General features: G+C 41.5%; 1 protein-coding gene across 2 annotated transcripts in view; it reads right to left on the bottom strand.

The window, feature by feature from the left end:
• Window positions 1-3,670: 3,670 nt before the first annotated feature.
• The window catches only part of SLC26A5 (solute carrier family 26 member 5), a 42,153-nt gene continuing 29,062 nt past the window's right edge, over window positions 3,671-16,761 (bottom strand). For both annotated transcript variants that reach the window (XM_074942518.1, XM_074942517.1), the window contains 10 exons: window positions 15,938-16,051; window positions 15,515-15,592; window positions 14,688-14,783; window positions 12,856-12,962; window positions 11,804-11,873; window positions 8,715-8,807; window positions 7,891-8,001; window positions 6,656-6,862; window positions 6,194-6,248; window positions 3,671-5,501 (listed from right to left, as the gene is read on the bottom strand). In XM_074942518.1, the coding sequence (XP_074798619.1) occupies window positions 5,326-5,501; window positions 6,194-6,248; window positions 6,656-6,862; window positions 7,891-8,001; window positions 8,715-8,807; window positions 11,804-11,873; window positions 12,856-12,962; window positions 14,688-14,783; window positions 15,515-15,592; window positions 15,938-16,051 (1,107 nt within the window). In that variant the 3' untranslated portion in view covers window positions 3,671-5,325. The remainder of the gene's footprint in view (window positions 5,502-6,193; window positions 6,249-6,655; window positions 6,863-7,890; window positions 8,002-8,714; window positions 8,808-11,803; window positions 11,874-12,855; window positions 12,963-14,687; window positions 14,784-15,514; window positions 15,593-15,937; window positions 16,052-16,761) is intronic.

Genomic DNA, 16,761 nt, shown 5'->3' with positions numbered 1-16,761 from the left:
CATCATTCCAAATGACAGGCTAGTAGCTCGTTATTTTTCTTTTCAAGTGTGTTCAACACTGACTAATCGCTTCTGTGGAAAATGATGCAAGACTCATTCAGTCAGGGATGGTTACGACCCTGAAAAACCTGCTACAAATTTAACAGTAAAACCAAATAGATTTTAAGGTTTTAATATGCAATCCAAATCCACTGGTTTTAAACACTTTCTTACTGTCAAGCTTCTGGTGGTGCCCCCCTATCATTACAACTTAACCCAAACCAAGTCACTTGGAGGGTGTAACATAAAAATGTGGTGCTCAAATACTATCTAAATGTCAGCTGAGCAGAGCAGTGTCCCAGCTTTTAGGTGAGGAGTAGGCTAGTTAAGTACACCCCAAGGAGCTAGTTTTGATGCCTAAGAGTGGTCAGAGGTCTCCCCATCCCCAGCAGCTGTATTTTTAAAGGGAAAGTCTAAAATCTGGCTGCTTGGAGTGATACAGTAGAAGAGGCTGCTTCAAGGATAGTGGAAGAGTGTCATGTACCCAGCCTGTGCTTACTACTAACCCCTAATGCTGCTATAGCAGGCAAACTGTAAACTCAGTTGTTGAAAGGTGGGTTCCTAAAATGTCATCTTAGTACCTTTCCCATCAGCATTCATGGTTATAACGGGAGACAGATAGAATTAGTCCAAACAAAAAGGCCTCCTGCCATAATGCAAGGACACAGATCGTGGCTGGCAAACAAAAGGAATGTGGGACTGAAAGTCAGTGGGGCAGAGTAACCCAGCTCTTTATTTTGCCATCACACTTTTGGCATTCTTAAAGTTAATGATAATGGCTGTCAGGGCTACAGGTGGATGGGAAGGAGTGAGAGCTTCACCATGTTCGGAAGGATCTACTGTTACACTGCTGGGCCTCTCTCCTTATCCTGAGATGTCCTGACCAAAGTGAGGGACCCAATGCCATTGCCACCTCCTAAAGCTGGGACACCACTTTTTAGATCTTGCTGTCACACACCTTGTGTGTGCTGCTTCTTCCCCACCTTATTTCTTCTTTCCTGTCCCTCTCCTTTTACCTTCTGATGAATAAGTGCCTGGCTGAACTAGCAGGACTGTGTAGTTTAAAACAGAGGTTCTCAAAATGTATCCTGAGGGGGTGTGAGAAGGCAGAGCGGAGAGGTAAGGATGGTACTGCCACCCTTCTCTGCTGCTGCCAGAGCACTATACGCTTAAATGGCTCTGCTTGAATCAATGCTGTACTGTTTTTAATATTTAGCGAGTTGCATAATTTTATCAGTATATGTACTTGTGTCATGGTGTGGGGCATAAACTACTATAGACATAAAGAAGGGTGGTGGGGTCAAGTAAGTTTGAAAACCATGTGTTTGAAACACTGCTTGTGAGCATGTGACCCAGGAGGCAGCTTAAAGCAGCACTGTAAGTCACCTGACAGGGGTACAAATTTGGCAGATCTTGGGATTAAGAAGATTGTGCTGTGCTTGTGTTCCTCAAGCACTGAGGTTACAAATGAGGCAACCTCAGACACACAAGCTGCATTTTCTAACTGCTGCTTTTGCCTTTGAGGCTGGTTTCTCTTAGACACAGAGTAACAGCAGCAACAAAAACAGCTCCAGCTTGCTGCAACTAACCTTTTCCTCTTCCCCCAAAAAGAGAGTTCTCTTTCATACCAGCTAAGAGTGTCAGACAGGGCCATTATCCTAAAAACTCTTGTGGCTGAAGCAAATAAGGGATATGAAATATTAATTTTCTTTTTTTCTGTATCCTGTATCCATTTTTAAGGGTGCTTTTGCCAGAGGATTTAGCAGACCATGGTCTCTGTATTTTTAAAATACTAAAGTGTTGTACAGTGATAAGGTAACTAATACCTTGTCTTCTGGGCCCATTCTTTCCCTTGAAATTAACATGCTTCCTGTTTCTGGGAAGTTAGCTCCTTCCAGTTTTAGACTAAAGGCTGTTTTCAAACAGTACAGCCTCTTCTGACCATATTCCTTGCTCTCCAGCAGTAGTCTTGCCCTCTACACTGTAGTCCTTCCCCATTATTCTTGCTATAGAGCAGAAGCAGTGGTATCCCAATAGGAAGCAGATGCAAGTGTGGGTAAAAGAGAAAATGCAGTTTTGTGTTTTTGTTTTTTTTTTTTAAAGTAACCCTCCTCCCCTGGACTGTCTGTTGTAAATCTCTCCCCTCTTGCTGTGTAAAAGCTGGTAGAAGGGAACAATGGTCTCTTGCCAAGCTGTCTGAGTACACCATGAAATAGCAATTGCTTGATTTATGCTTTGTAGGGGCTGGCAGGGGATAAGATTTGACACAGCCTGAGAACCAATGACCACTGCTAGCCCCCTACAGAAGCATAAGAGCAAAGTAGCAAGACTCTAAACTGGTCCACTTTGATAATCATCATGGTCAGTTCCAGCTTTAGGCTAAAGTCTTGTCATAGTTTATCAATTTAATCTCAGTGGCAGCAGGAGGTGTAAGCCTAAGAATAAAAATCATGGCTAGTACACCATTTAAAAAAGCTTAAAAGCAGAAAACTGGTTCTAATACTGACTAAATAGTCTTAACATGGAATCCACTTGGGCTTGCTGTGTTAGCAGAGGCAGCTTCACTGTAAGGAATGCATGGCTTAGGGAAACTAAAGCAGTCATTATCCCTAGCTCCTGCCTGGGGGGGTTGGGGGCAGGGTGTCAGGACACTGCCTCAGAGCAGGTGTATGGCTAAATAAGGACTTTAAACAGGGCAGCACAGGAACTTTCTGGCACTAGACAAAAAGTAAATGTGGTCTGCCTATACCTTGTACCTTCTTGCTTGAACCAGCACTCAAAAGGGCAAGCTGAATAGAAATGTGGGTTCGGGATATGGAGTGGGAAGAAGTCAGGGCTCCAGGCAGAGGGAATCAGTACTCCTCTGAGGGAGGGCATATCCTCACACAGCTGCTCTCCAAGAGCAATTACAGCCAACTGGTCTCTAATACTATTCCACTCAGGATGTTTCCCTCTTCAGGAAAGCTACAGACTGCTTAAACAGTGACATGTGCAGGGAAAAGCTATACCAGGCTTTGACAGTAGGGAAAGATCAGTGTTACTTCTGCAAAGAGGATGTAAATGAACTGCTCAGGCCCTTGGAGGAGGATTCCTTGAAAACATTCTTGGGTTGCTAGGAGAGTCAACAGTGAGGCTCCTTCTACCCTTTCACAAGGACTCTGTATAGGGCAGCCCAGCCCACCCCACCCCTCTGGAGCTTCTCCCCTTCCCTTCCCAGTGGCACATCAGCACCATGGTAACCACTCACTTAAAAAAAGGATGACTTTCTCAGTCCATTATTTAGGACAGATGTTTTAGAAGAGCTTAGGTTATGTTCCTACTGCAATCTCTCATCCTTTCAGAAGAGTTATAGCCAAGCTTTATGGCTTCTTAAATTTCTGGTTCAGATTTTCCAACATGATTATAGAGATTTGAACACCCAACATGGCACCTGTTAAAGGCAATTAACCTTCAGAAAGTGCTTGAGCTCCTGCCCACTGACAATGGGACCCCTGTTAGAGCAAGGCACCTAAAGTCACTAGTCACTTTTGGAACCATGGCCAGTAGCTGATAAAGATTCTTTATGTGTATCTCCTAACGCACTGCTGCAGGATTAAGAAAAACAAGTCATTGAACCCCTCTTTATTTGGGATGTTGAAGACAGACAATTTTGACATTAACTGAAGAAACTGTACAGCTAAAAAAAATATACTGCATGTTGATACAAAAGGATGTTAGCTAGATTAAAACTACAAAATTTACCCTGGCACAAAAATGCTCCTGTGATACATTAAGTACATTCACTTAATCCTTTTAATTTCCAGTCATGGCTTCATTGCTGATGCCAAATTTTGCCCATCTGTGTTGCCAGCTGGATCAGAGGCAAGGCACTTACCTCTGCATGGCTCATGTATAAAGCCAACTAAATACAGACCTAACCATACTTTGTATTGCCCTAGAGCACAGAACTTTTGTTATGATGGAACTAAATGAAGGGTCATTTTATGGTTAAGGAAAAACTGAAAACTTGACTGTCCTTAAATCAGAAACTTTGTGCAAGAGTTTCAACAATGCTTGAGTCTAGCTCTAAAAATACAAAAGCTGGGTCAAGGCAGGTTCTTTCTGCTAGGTTTACAATTTTCACTTCAGCTATAGCAATTAAAATTAGAGTGAAAAGAGAGCAGGGAGTTTCACTTTAAGTAACATCAGTGCCTTAGGAGGGTTGCCCTTGGTGTCACGGAATATTTAAATCTGAACAAGTTTTCATCAATTTAAGTATACATATTAGGTTTTGCAAAACTTCATGTTATAAAAGCATTTAAAAGCAGGATCAGGGACAAGCCTGCACGGGGAGCAGGAAGGTGTAGATGACTGAATAGGTCTCTTCTTCCACATCTAATTATGTTTTGGGCCTTGACTACCTGCCTGTAGCAGTTTAAAAGGGACTGCAGAAGGTTCATCTGTCTCAGACAGTCTGGTCACACCCCATTTAACCAGATTATTCTCAATCATTTATGACTTGGTAATTCTTTGCTATTTTCTAGTAGGTGTGACTCAACTGTAGCACTGGAATGGTTTAGTAGGAACAGTAATATACTAATTATGTTTGGTTTGAAATTCAGCCAAAATGGGGAAAATATTTTGAGAACCAAGTGGTCACTGTTGAGACAGGTTAAATATAAAAATAGGAACGTGGTCTGTACCATCCAGCTCAAGAAAACAGCAGTTAATGACAGCAGCATGAAATGTCACAAATCCAGCTAGTAGATTTCTTGTTCGCAACTATGCCTATATACACACTGGCAGCAGTTTAAGAAAACCCTTTAAGGCAGTGGTACACTGCATTGCATTGGCAATTGCAGAAAAGGCATTTTCTGCAAGATCCCACTTTGCTGGAAACAGTGTGCAACATATCAATTTGTCCATTACTTTCACTCCAGGTGTTTCAATATTTTATCCAAAGTGAACTAATACACAGCTTAGCGCAATATCCTCTAATGCCATGTTTCTAAAAACTTAACCCACCCCCATCAGAATGCTCTAATATCCTGTCCGCAGCAAAATACATTATTTTCAACAACATACAACTAAAATGTTTGCATGTTGGTTTAAGTTACACCTGGATTCAGGTAAGGAAGAGCACAGTTCAAAAATATTAAGGCGGCAAACTTTGTTCATTATTCATGTAGCAAATAAACTATCCCATCTCTATAGAGTATACCCGTAGAGGTGCAGTCTTATGCTCTGTTTATACTGTGCAAATTAAGTGTTCGTAGAGTCTCACTTTCTCATGGAATTATGCAGATTTCAGTTCTCCATGTGTGATTGTGAAGTAGTAACAAAGAGGTCTGAGGCAGTTTGTGGAACAGAGCCAACCTTCAGCTGGCAGGAGAGAACAGCATCATGAACACTGTGAAACAGCAAATCTCTGGTGGTGGATTTTTCAAAAAAATTAAGTCGAGTCAGATCATCCATAACAGGGCCTGTAAAGCAAATATATTAAACTATCGCCAGGACATACACGTATCTCATGCCTTGTATTTTTGTTTAGATCAACTAAGGGGGAGGGAGATAGCCTGTAGCTTTCTCAACCTCAAGTTTTCCTGTTCAAGACAGATTTGAGACAAAAAGATGCAAGCCAAATAATGCTACAGGCAAAATACACAAGATTTAAATGTACAGCTGAGCAGATTTCTAGTTAAAGATGTATTTGTGTGTATACTAGCACATCTTCATCCCATCATAATATACTGATGATCAGTCTCAGGGGACAGTGATAAACTTCCAAATGTCAGGAAACATTCTGGCACCCGATTCTCCTCACACTATGGTGTGACTCCACTAACTGACTATAACAGAGTGAGTTAGGCCCGATTCAGCAAGGTACTTAAGCATGCTCCTAACTTGAAGCATATATGAGGTGTCCCACTGAAGTCACATGTTCAGCACTATTCAAGTCAGTGGCAGCAGGATCAAGCCTCTGAAGAACTTGCTAAATCAGGGTTTTACTCTGGCACCAGTCATGGCCTGGTGGACTAGGGCCTGATTCTCCTCTCAAACCAATTTTTTTTTTAAAATGTGGAAGGCGCTCAGACCCTACAGTGATGGCTGGCAATACAAAATCCATGGATGGATGCCAACCCCACCCAAATCCCCCCAAAACTCTACAACTTACCACTGCAGCCGGCTATACGCACAAAAACACCAACTTCTTTATATTCTTCTATAACCTGCAGAAGTTTAAATGGAGGTTTAATCTGTAGAAATACCTTTGTACATATCACAATTTCACTGGTATAAGACAATATACATAATGCATTTTTTAAAAAGCCGTTCAGCTGCTTAATGGTTATTTCTCTTTTAAAATGGCTCTTGCACAGCATTAATCTTCTGCCTCTTCCATCCCTATAGGTTTTACACACACACACACACACACAGCGTAGCTTAACTTGACTTGAGAGTTGCATAAGGTGATTACACGTTCCCCAGTATAGCAGCAAGAACTTAGCATCAAAGGTGAAAGTTAAAACCTGTCATAATTAGAGTCTGATGTAAGATCATCTTGATTGGCCCTCTTAGTGCCCTACAAAAACATGACATGTATTTTGGTGGAGGGAATGTGAAAGATACCACTTACTGATTTTAACATTTTTGCTCCAACTGAATCCACAAAGTTCACTGGTGTAAAGTCCAAAATTATACAGTGAACATTTGTCATTGGCTCCATAAAGTGTTCAAGTTCATCAGGAGATGTGTCTTGTGCATTAGCATCTGCAGATTTTCCATTTAGGGGAAGCTCATCATTTATTACCTCATGTTTTACGCTTGTTTCCATGTCACTAGTCTATAGGAGAAGATAAAACCCAAAAGCTTAATGACAAATACATACATTTGCAATAACGATTTTTCCACAAGCTTCGTTCAGCCTCCGATAAGGTTTATGGCTTCAAACCACCCTCCCACGCCCCCACATTTTTATGTTCACAGGATTTATATCTGAACTTAGACCTAGCCCTCCCCCCACTTCTCCATATGCGCCAATTGTATGTAGCAAGTTCAAGTAGACCTAAGACATGACCTTGCTGTTAATTACCGTTTGCATTCAAAAACTTACATCAGCATTTTTGCCTCTCTCTGGCAATGGAAATAACCAGACTGGCCTAGCAGAGCCACGAGCAGGTCATTCTGCTGTAACATACATATTCAAGAATAAAAATCCCTTGGACCAAAATCTTGAAAAATAAGAGCCTACAAGTAGGCTCTTGATCCCATAGTTAGGCACCTGCCTGATTTTCAAAAGCACTGAGCATCTAACAGCTCCCACAGAGAATAGGTACATAAATGTGCACAAGTTTCAGATAGTTCTTGTCATCACACTCTGCTTTTCAGCAGATCCCCCTTTTTCTGTTAACCAAATCAATAAGTTGTTCTTGTGTGCAGAAATGGAAATATTTATATTTAACAGGGTTATTACTTTGAATTAATTTCAGATTAGTCCACATTAGGTCAGATAACTCCAAATATGCCTACTGTGAAGTTTCTACACCTTCCTCTAAAGCCTCTGGCAATTGTCAGACAGGAGACTGGACTAGATGGATCTTCGGTCTTATCCAGCATGGCAATTCCTTTGTTCCTAGATCTCACTAAGCCTTGTTTTAGACAATTCTCTAAAACAAGTCTTCTGAGTGACATTCCCTTTTTTGATGTCGTTTTCTAACAAAAACGGTCTGTGCTGCACAACACACGTTTCTAAGCCTTCCTTTTTCAAGTAACTTTCTTGTACGAACGCTGCATAAAGAGCCAATACAACAAGCTAGTTTGCTAGATGGGGAAAAAAAGAAAAATAAGGCAAGAATTTACTCTGGCACTCACAAGCTTCAAGACTGCTTTCTCCCTGTGTTCATTTGTCTGCTGAAGTTCCTTGGCATGCCTTTTCTCGGCTTTTTTCTTTGCTGCCAATACAGCACATGGATCAACTCCAGTCTACCACATAAGGCAAGGCATAATCAAATGAGGTTCAACTTGTTAGGACTATCATGTTACTTATTCAAAGGTCAAATTCATCACCTTAACATACTATAACATAAGATTACACTATACAGCTTTCCTTAAAGGGGAAATGTACAAAGAAAGAAGCAATAATCTTTGGAATCAGCATGTTAATACAACGATGAGGTGGAAATTTGAACCACAATTCTTTTCTAAATCAAATAGTGACAGTTTCAACAGAAACACTGATTGAGTGAGAGATTTATAGGGGGGAAGTGCTTTCGGATATAAATCGTCAATGCCATTTGCTTCGTGAAAACAAGCACCACCCACCTCAACTGTACAAGATTCATCAGGGAAGCTACAGAAAAATGTTTGAGAGATTAGTATGTGTGTCATTCCCTGCCAATGCAGTCTTGTCCCCTAAACATACATGTTACTGGTGCTAAACCCCTGACCACCAAATATGATGGCATGTTGGTGGTGGGTGAAGTAATGTGTATATGTAGATAATTCGTATGCAGTGCCCTTCACAGAATCAAACAACAAGTACATTTCATATTCACCCCACAATTCATATAAGGAGGGAAGAGGCTTTACCAATGGAGCTGAAAGATGATGCACAAAAGGATTAACCTTAAAGCTTTTCAGAGACCAGTTCACTAATTCAAGAGGGGAGATAATACTAAGGAATTGGTTTTACTCACCTTTTTCTTCAGGGCACTTGTGTACAATTCACTATTGGCAAAATAGAGGGAGGCATTGGCCTGGAATATTTTTATTCCAGGATATTCTTTCACCTAAGGAAAGAAAAACATTATAATACATGAAATTAAGTGCTATTTATTCTGGAAGGAAAGCACACATTTATATTTCTGCCACATACACGGTCACAAGACTGATCACAAATATCCATTGCCCGAACCACAGAATACACAACATAAGCCAACTTCCCACTGCACATGTGGACGTCACAGAATGATACCCATACCAATGGCATTGTTGTCTCTAGAACAGCCACGAAACAGAGTGAATGATGGTCATAGCATGCTGCAAACAAAGGGAAATATACTCCCACCTACTACTGTATGGAAAGTAAATTAGAAGGCCCTTCCCATAGTCATAATACAATAAAATATTGAGTGAGATCAATATCGCGTAATATTTGCATTTATATTTTTAACAATGAAAGAAAATAATTTAAAATCGAATTAAATCTGATGTTGCTATGAATGCTAGGTATTATTTAATATAAGGAAATCATGCAGTTCTAGAAATGCTTCTCTTCTTCCTCCATACTGATTTTATCGATACTTTTCCAATAATTTTTTATTTCTTCCATTCTTGACCTGCTTTATGATGTCCTCAGTGACAAAAATGGAAAACACAGTAACCTGATCTCAGATTTGTACAGTTTTAAGCACTTTGTTTTTAACTGTTCCTACAGAAACACCTCCTTCCCCCCAGTCTGGTTACTGCGCTGATATTGTTAATAAAATCCCCTTGAAAGCAGATTTACAACTGTTTACACAGGCACCTGGAAATGAAGGTTACTCACTTGTAACCATTCTTTGAGGTGACCCTGCATATTCCCACTTATGGATAAAGTGCCGTTTGGTGCTGCCTAATGGTAGAATCTTCTCCAAACAGTGCCTGTTAGAGCACACGTAACCCACAACTCCCTGCAACGCTTCTTAATGTTCTGAGGGGAGGTTATATGAGGGGGTATTTTTCGATCTGAATGGCGTAGCTCAGTGGTTCTTTGGACTTGAGGATGGTCCTGAAACAAGAGGAAGGAGCTGGTCCCACAGACTTGGGGAGTACTGGATTCAGAGAAATACTCTGCTCTGCACCTCTGGTCTTCAAAGGGGAAAACAGAACTGACTTGGTTTTCAGAGACAGAACTGCAGAGGCCATGTCAGAATTGGATAGATCCAAATAGTCTGATATCTGGCACTGCTAACAGTGTTCTCCAGAACAGATACATCTGGCGCTTACGTGGCTCTAAGTTTCTTAGTAGGCAGTTGGCCTTTTTTCACGAACAGTGCCACTGAAGCCTTGACAGCTTTAACAGAAGGAGCCAGCACCGATAAAGATCCTAGTCTTGGAACCATTAGACAGCCTAGAAGTACCTACAGTCCGTTCTGTTTCTCCTAGTACGCTCTGGGCAGGACAGAACACTCTGGCAAATAGAACTCCCAGGAGCGTGGCCTTACCCCATGCACCTAAGGTGTCTAAAATGGTTCTCTGATGCCAGGAAGACAGGTGGGCACAAAGTACATCTCTGAAAACCCAGCCTCTTCTTTGGTTCCCCATTACACAGAACCGACCTTACAAGATAGGCTGAACTACCTAGATTTAAAAACTACTTTGTACTAAAAACAATACTAAAGTCAGAATATTTGGAATCGCTTGAGGGAAGAGTATGAGGGGGATGTATGTGCGCTCTAATGGGCAATGCTTGACGAAGCAGTTAGGTAGCATCAGGTGACAAGTTACCCATAATGGGAATATGCAGACCCACTAATAGAAGACTCTCCGACACTTTAAACTGAAATGCTCTGGCCCAAAGCAGAGGTCTGGCATGCCATACGCTGCCCAAGCACATGCTTACAACAGAGTTAGAGACCCTGGGGGAGGGAATACCCAAGACATTTAGTACAGCAGTGATATGGGACTGCTCTAGTCTGTGTGGGCGTCAGCATACCCACAGACATCTTCTTGTCACTCTGTTCAAAGCCGAACAACTTCTGGTGGGAAGAATGCTTTAGGATTCCAGCATCATTCTGTTCAATGCAGGTTTGTAAGAAAGACAGCCACTTAGTGATCTGGGCATATGGACCTTTCAAAAGCAGCTCCCCTGATGAGAACTGGGCAAAGACTGCAAAAATTCCTGGCCAGTGTTTGAATACAAAACAATGAATTTATATCCCCTTCGTGCCAACAAAATGGTGTTCCTAAACATGTTTATGAAGAGGAAACAAAAAAAGCGATGCTAGCACCTGTGCAAATACATAAATAATGCACAAGTACTAGCTCCAGGAGTATTTGTGCAACCACCTTGAAAGCTCGGGAGGCATTCCCCAAGAGCAGAAGGAATACCATGCAACTTCGGTGACTTCATACAGCATGAACAGCAGATACAAAACAGCCGTGAGAGTAAGCCAGAGAGTGACGTTATGCTCACAGAAATTATTCATCAAATAATAAATATGTTTGTGAAAATAAGGCTGGTCATGGATAACTGGAAAAGAGAGAGGTGGAGTTCACAGAATAAAGTTCTCCATTGTGACCCACTTGCCCAGCTCTACTAAAAATAGACTAAATTAGGTCTTTGGTTCTGTAGGTTTTCATTAATATAGCTAAAGCGACTCATGGAGCTAACCCTGAATGGGTTCATACACAGTTCTGGTATTAGTAATGGTACTTATATAAACCCTAGCATCTTAAACTAAGCAATCAATTAGTAGACCAAGACCTCTATTATAGGTGGTCTTTGCACCAGAACTTGTCATGCAATACCCTGCAACACAAACCACACCATCCACATGGGTACATGCACATTTATTATAAAAACACTAACATCTGAAACAAAATGATTAAAGCAAAGTAAGTTTGCTTCCCCACAGTGTAACCTTAGCATAGAAGAATTTAAGAGCAGCTAGTTTCACTGCAGGAGGCTCTCACCACTATGCATACAATTACAGAATTAAGAATGTTCAGCCATTCCAGGAATCTGACTGTGCTCTATAACAGCAATTTAACAACAACTTAATACAGGAAAACACATTCCTACCTCTTCATACTCTTCCACGTCACAGTAAATGTCTGTGTTGGGAATTTGACCCAGGATTCTGTACTGTGGACTGGAGAGAAATGGATGCATAAGGTCTCAATATTACAGTTCACAGACTTGAAAAGAACGCACATTAAAAAACAGCTTTGAACCTACACCAGATATGGCTACTGTATGTTAGCACAGTGTCTGTACAGACTAATCAAAACACGCTTTGAGGAAGTTTACAGCAAGAACATAGTAGCGGTGCCATGTGGTGATTAAGCCATGAATCAAACTAAGTCTGTTTTAATAAAAAGGGCATTTGGAAAATATCCGGCCTGTTTGATGACCAACTGATGGGCACCAGCTGGGTGGGCCAACTGCTGCAACTGGCCAGCAAATGCTACAGGGCCAAATTCTCTTCTGGTGTAAGTTGACACAGCTTCATTGACTACAATGGAGCTATGCCAGCTCACACCAGCAGAGAACTTGGGCCACAGTTTCAAAGAAGCATCCTCCTTCTCAGAGGGAAGAGCCTGATTCTGTAAGATGCTGAACACTCAGCTCCCAGAGAATTAACTGTATATTATGTGGGTTCAGAATTGACCTAACATTGGACCAGAATTGACCCAAACTTGCCCCCACTGGGACATCTCCCATCAAATGCTAACACATGACAGTGACTTCTGCTTAATTGGGCCAGTCTTAGCATAAATTCCACTTAACAGTAATGCACTTGACAAATGCCAGGCATTAAACAAGTTTGAAATTCTGAGCTCTAGGGCTTTAATAAAAAATGATCAAATACAGATTAAAAATGAAAGAGAATCTGCATATTCCTGGAGTTTCACTTAGAACAGTATTTATAGACTTTACCTGCTGTCTTTTATGTACATTCTGTGGTTGAAGCAACAGAACTGGGCCCTGAACTGGGACACTGGGACACCCCCTGGATAACCCAATTAAGCAGATTCTACTGTACTCATGAAATGGGACTTCTGTTTATTTCATTCCCTTTTAAAAAGGGAACAAAAACCCACCACAAAGCCCTGATTCTGAGAAAGTCTGACCTTTGTGTTCTGTAAATAATGGTTATCATTGCAAACGCCACAGCAGTAAGCAAGCCGTAGTCTAGTCCCAGGAGAACAGAGGCCACAAAAGCCACAATCCAGATGGCCTAAACATCAAACAAAAGCTACATATTAAAATGCATCCAGTTTTTTTTGTTAACATGGCTCAGGCCCACGTATATACACTACCGCAGTTCAAGGGGAGGTCACATTGTAACATTTCTCCTTGATATACTGCACGGCAATACCCTCTGAGACAGATACGTTGGAGTGTTTTATAATTTGACATGTGAGTTGTAAAAAGAGCACTAACTGCAGAACATGTTTTACTATATGTTAGAGATTCAACCTCCTATGAAGCTGGTCCTGTAAAGACAAACAGTGCAAGGGGAATTACAAGTAGCCCGATTGTATATTATCATTATATTGAGCAGAAGACTCACCATACATTGATTACACAGCAAAATACCAGTAGTGCTGATGTTTGGTATCATCCAACACACCTAGGGTTACCAAATTTGGCTGGATGAATTCCTAGAAGTTTCATCACATGACATTATCTTTAATTAAAGATTAATCTTTTATTCCAGGAGACTCTAGGACAATTCTGGAGGGTTGGCAACCCTAAACACACCCAGGTAGCAGAATGGGCACAAGAACTCAGTACAGGCATCTCAGTGAAGCCCTCAAGAGTGATGAATTATGGTGCTATCTGAGTGGGAGGGAATCAGGAAAGTGCAGAGGGACTGGGGAGATTAAACAAGGCACAGCAGGCTTGCAGCTTGTAATGGAAAAAGGGAGCTCCTGCTGTTTGGAGGATGGTAGGGCCTGCGCCTCTACATACAGAGGCCCAGTGGCATGTTTGAGCCAGCAGGACCAGGGCTCAGCAGTTTCTCAGGTCTCATGTGGCAGTGAAGGTCAGATGGTGGTTCCATGGGTGAAGTCCTTGTCCAGGTGACTTCAGGAGTCTCAACCCCAGGGTTACTCCGTATATACAATAGTGGTTGCTACCCAGTCTTGCAGCCCCAGTTCCTGCCCAGCAGGTAACCAGTGTCTGTGGGCATTTCTATGGTTGAAAAGGTCTTGCACAGATTTTCAGCTCCCTCAATAGACAAGTGGGGCACTACCCCAGCAGCTGTTGCCGCAAGCCCCAACAGTGAACCAGGTAACAACTTAACCTGCTACCACGGAATCACAAAGAGTAAGTGATGCCTCTTCAGGGGGAGGGATAGCTCAGTGGTTTGAGCATTGGCCTGCTAAACCCAGGATTGTGAGTTCAATCCTTGAGGGGGCCATTTGGGATCTGGGGCAAAAATTGGGGATTGGTCCTGCTTTGAGCAGGGGGTTGGACCAGATGACCTCCTGAGGTCCCTTCCAACCCTGATATTCTATGTCTATGTCACTCCTGGCCTGGGCCCACTGTCAGGCTAACCATTCCTTGGCAATAAAGGAGGAGAGCACAAGGGGATTTGTTTTTCATGTTACTTAGGGACAGCTGTAGGATCCAAAGGCTTTTGCACGTTCAGCCGATCTCTAGCATGTTTTCTATAACATTACTGAAAAACAGTCCTGCTTCCACCTGCAGCCAAACTACTTTCAACACTAGCTAAGCAGGAATCTGCTGTTCACAACTGCTGTCAGCAACAGGTCATTTTCCTAGCGTAGCTGGACCTTTGTACTGCAACTTCTTCATCTGATACAACAATACACTTATAATTGCCTGGAAAGCTTCCACTCTTTTGTAGATTCTTGGGGAATGTTGAACTGTTGCTTAAAAAAAAGTAGGGGAAAAAAAAGGAATTAATTTACACTATGATAGCATTTTCACTTACCAATTCGATCTTACTGGTTCTCCAGAAATGTGTTATATCTCCAAACTGTTTAAACATTCCTTTCAGATTCACCATTACGATCGCAGCTAGCACAGTCTAGGAACAAATTTTATGACATTTTTATTTTACCCTTCAAAACTATGTCACTCAGAAATAGCTTTCCAAGGCATCATTAAAATGGCTATGTTTATGCACTTTATACCATTGATGGGAACCAACCGGCAAGCCTGTTAAATGCACATTCCCTTTAAACAACAACTTTTCAGGCTACACATTAAGATACTGTGCCTATTAAAGCTTTAGGGATTGCATATTATCTTGCATACATTCCAACAGAAACATAGATACAATTATCCAAGAGAATAAAAGAAACAAATACAGTATAAATTTGTGTGCTAATTATCACTTCCCTCCCCGCTGATCGATTTCGATAGCCTCTTTCTCCCTTAACATCCCATTCAAGAATTCTCAGTTCCGTACACAGTGTACATATTTAGGGTGATCTTATTTTCATTTCTCAGAAGGAACAAAACGTCTAACATGACTAGTATTAAAGACAAGAGGAGTGCTCTGACTCCTTTGCTATACTCTGCTTTCTAAGTTAACTTAAAAAAACTCCAAAAGCCCACCATCCCAGGGCCCAATCCTGGAAGGCGTTGAGTGCCCTCCTCAGTCCCGTTGACCTCAGTGGGTGTTAAGGGCACTCAGCACTTTTTAGGATTGGGCCCTAAGCTGTTAATTCATTTAGATACAGATTTTGTGATAGTTAAGCAAAGCTAGTTGACTTCTGCTTATACACACAATATCCAAAGGCGAAGTTCCCATACCTGAGGTAGTGGTTCAAAGAGGTAACCAATAGCCACAATGACTAACAGAACCATGATAGAGGACAGCGTCCCTGCAATCTGAACAAAAAGGTACAAGAAATCACATTTCTGAAGAATAAAAACTGCCGAAGGCAACAAGACAGAATGCAAACATTACTGGTTGGCCTGCATTGCGCTTTCTGAAATACTGGAGGTTCAGTGATTTTCTGATCGCTCATTCCAGCTCCATTAGTTTCATATTGATACATCCTCTGTGCTTCTACTTTGGCCTTGGCTAGACTACAATACCATGAGAAATGCCGTTCACTGTCTCTGGACCAACCAGAGGCCAGAAGACCAGGAAATCTTATCAAGCAACAGGCTCCAAAATCTGCAGTTCCAGAAAGTAAATATTCCCTGGCCTAAACATTTGGACAGACGCACCTGAGTTTTCCCTCCAGTGCTCTCCTGAACAAGACTCCGAGACATTGAGCAAGTGATCGAGAAGGTTTGGAAGAAGGATCCTGCAGAATTACATATTCCCAAGGCAATAAGTTCCTGTTTCAGATGAGAAAATCAAAAGAATCATGCAGAACAATTCTACAAATACAGATGTAGGCTACTTCTACATATTACTTTAACAGCTGCTTCTAATTTACATAATTTCCTAACAGGGCATTATCTCCTGTGCTAGCAGCGCACACACTAGTTGGCTCATATTGAATCATACATTAAACATGGTATTTGGTGGTGTGGAGGGACTGTTTCCCTATCTTTCCACAGCAATGATTCATGGGTTGAATTCTGAAATGTAAAACATATAGAATTATATAAAACTGTCCATTTTCAGGCTTAACTTGGGGTTAACTTTATGATTCTAGTATTCAAATTGTATGCAACATCTTCTTCCTCTACCCTAGTTAGTTTGTCCTGTTGTGTGTAGTTAAAAAACAGTTGTCACGTGTTATCCCAGAGATGGCTGCATTTCTGTGGTGGGTGAAGCAATTAGTGTGTGTGTGTGTGTGTGTGTGTGTGTGTGTGTGTGTGTGTGTGTGTGTGTGTGTGTGTGTGTGTGTGTGTGTGTGTGTGTGTGTGTGTGTGTGTGTGTGTGTGTGTATAAATAATATTTGAAAAATAAAAGCAAATGTATATATAAGGCACACTGCTTCACCAGGGAGCTGTTAACATGACATACAAAATGTGAATAAGATTTATGGGGCTAGATCTTCCGCTGGTATAAACGGATGTAGCTCCACAGAAGACAAAGG

This window comes from Natator depressus, chromosome 1, assembly GCF_965152275.1.
Source record: "Natator depressus isolate rNatDep1 chromosome 1, rNatDep2.hap1, whole genome shotgun sequence".
In the NCBI taxonomy this organism is placed as follows: Eukaryota; Metazoa; Chordata; order Testudines; family Cheloniidae; genus Natator; species Natator depressus.
The sequence above is the reverse complement of the archived record's forward strand: the minus strand, read 5'-3'. Positions and strand labels throughout refer to the sequence as shown.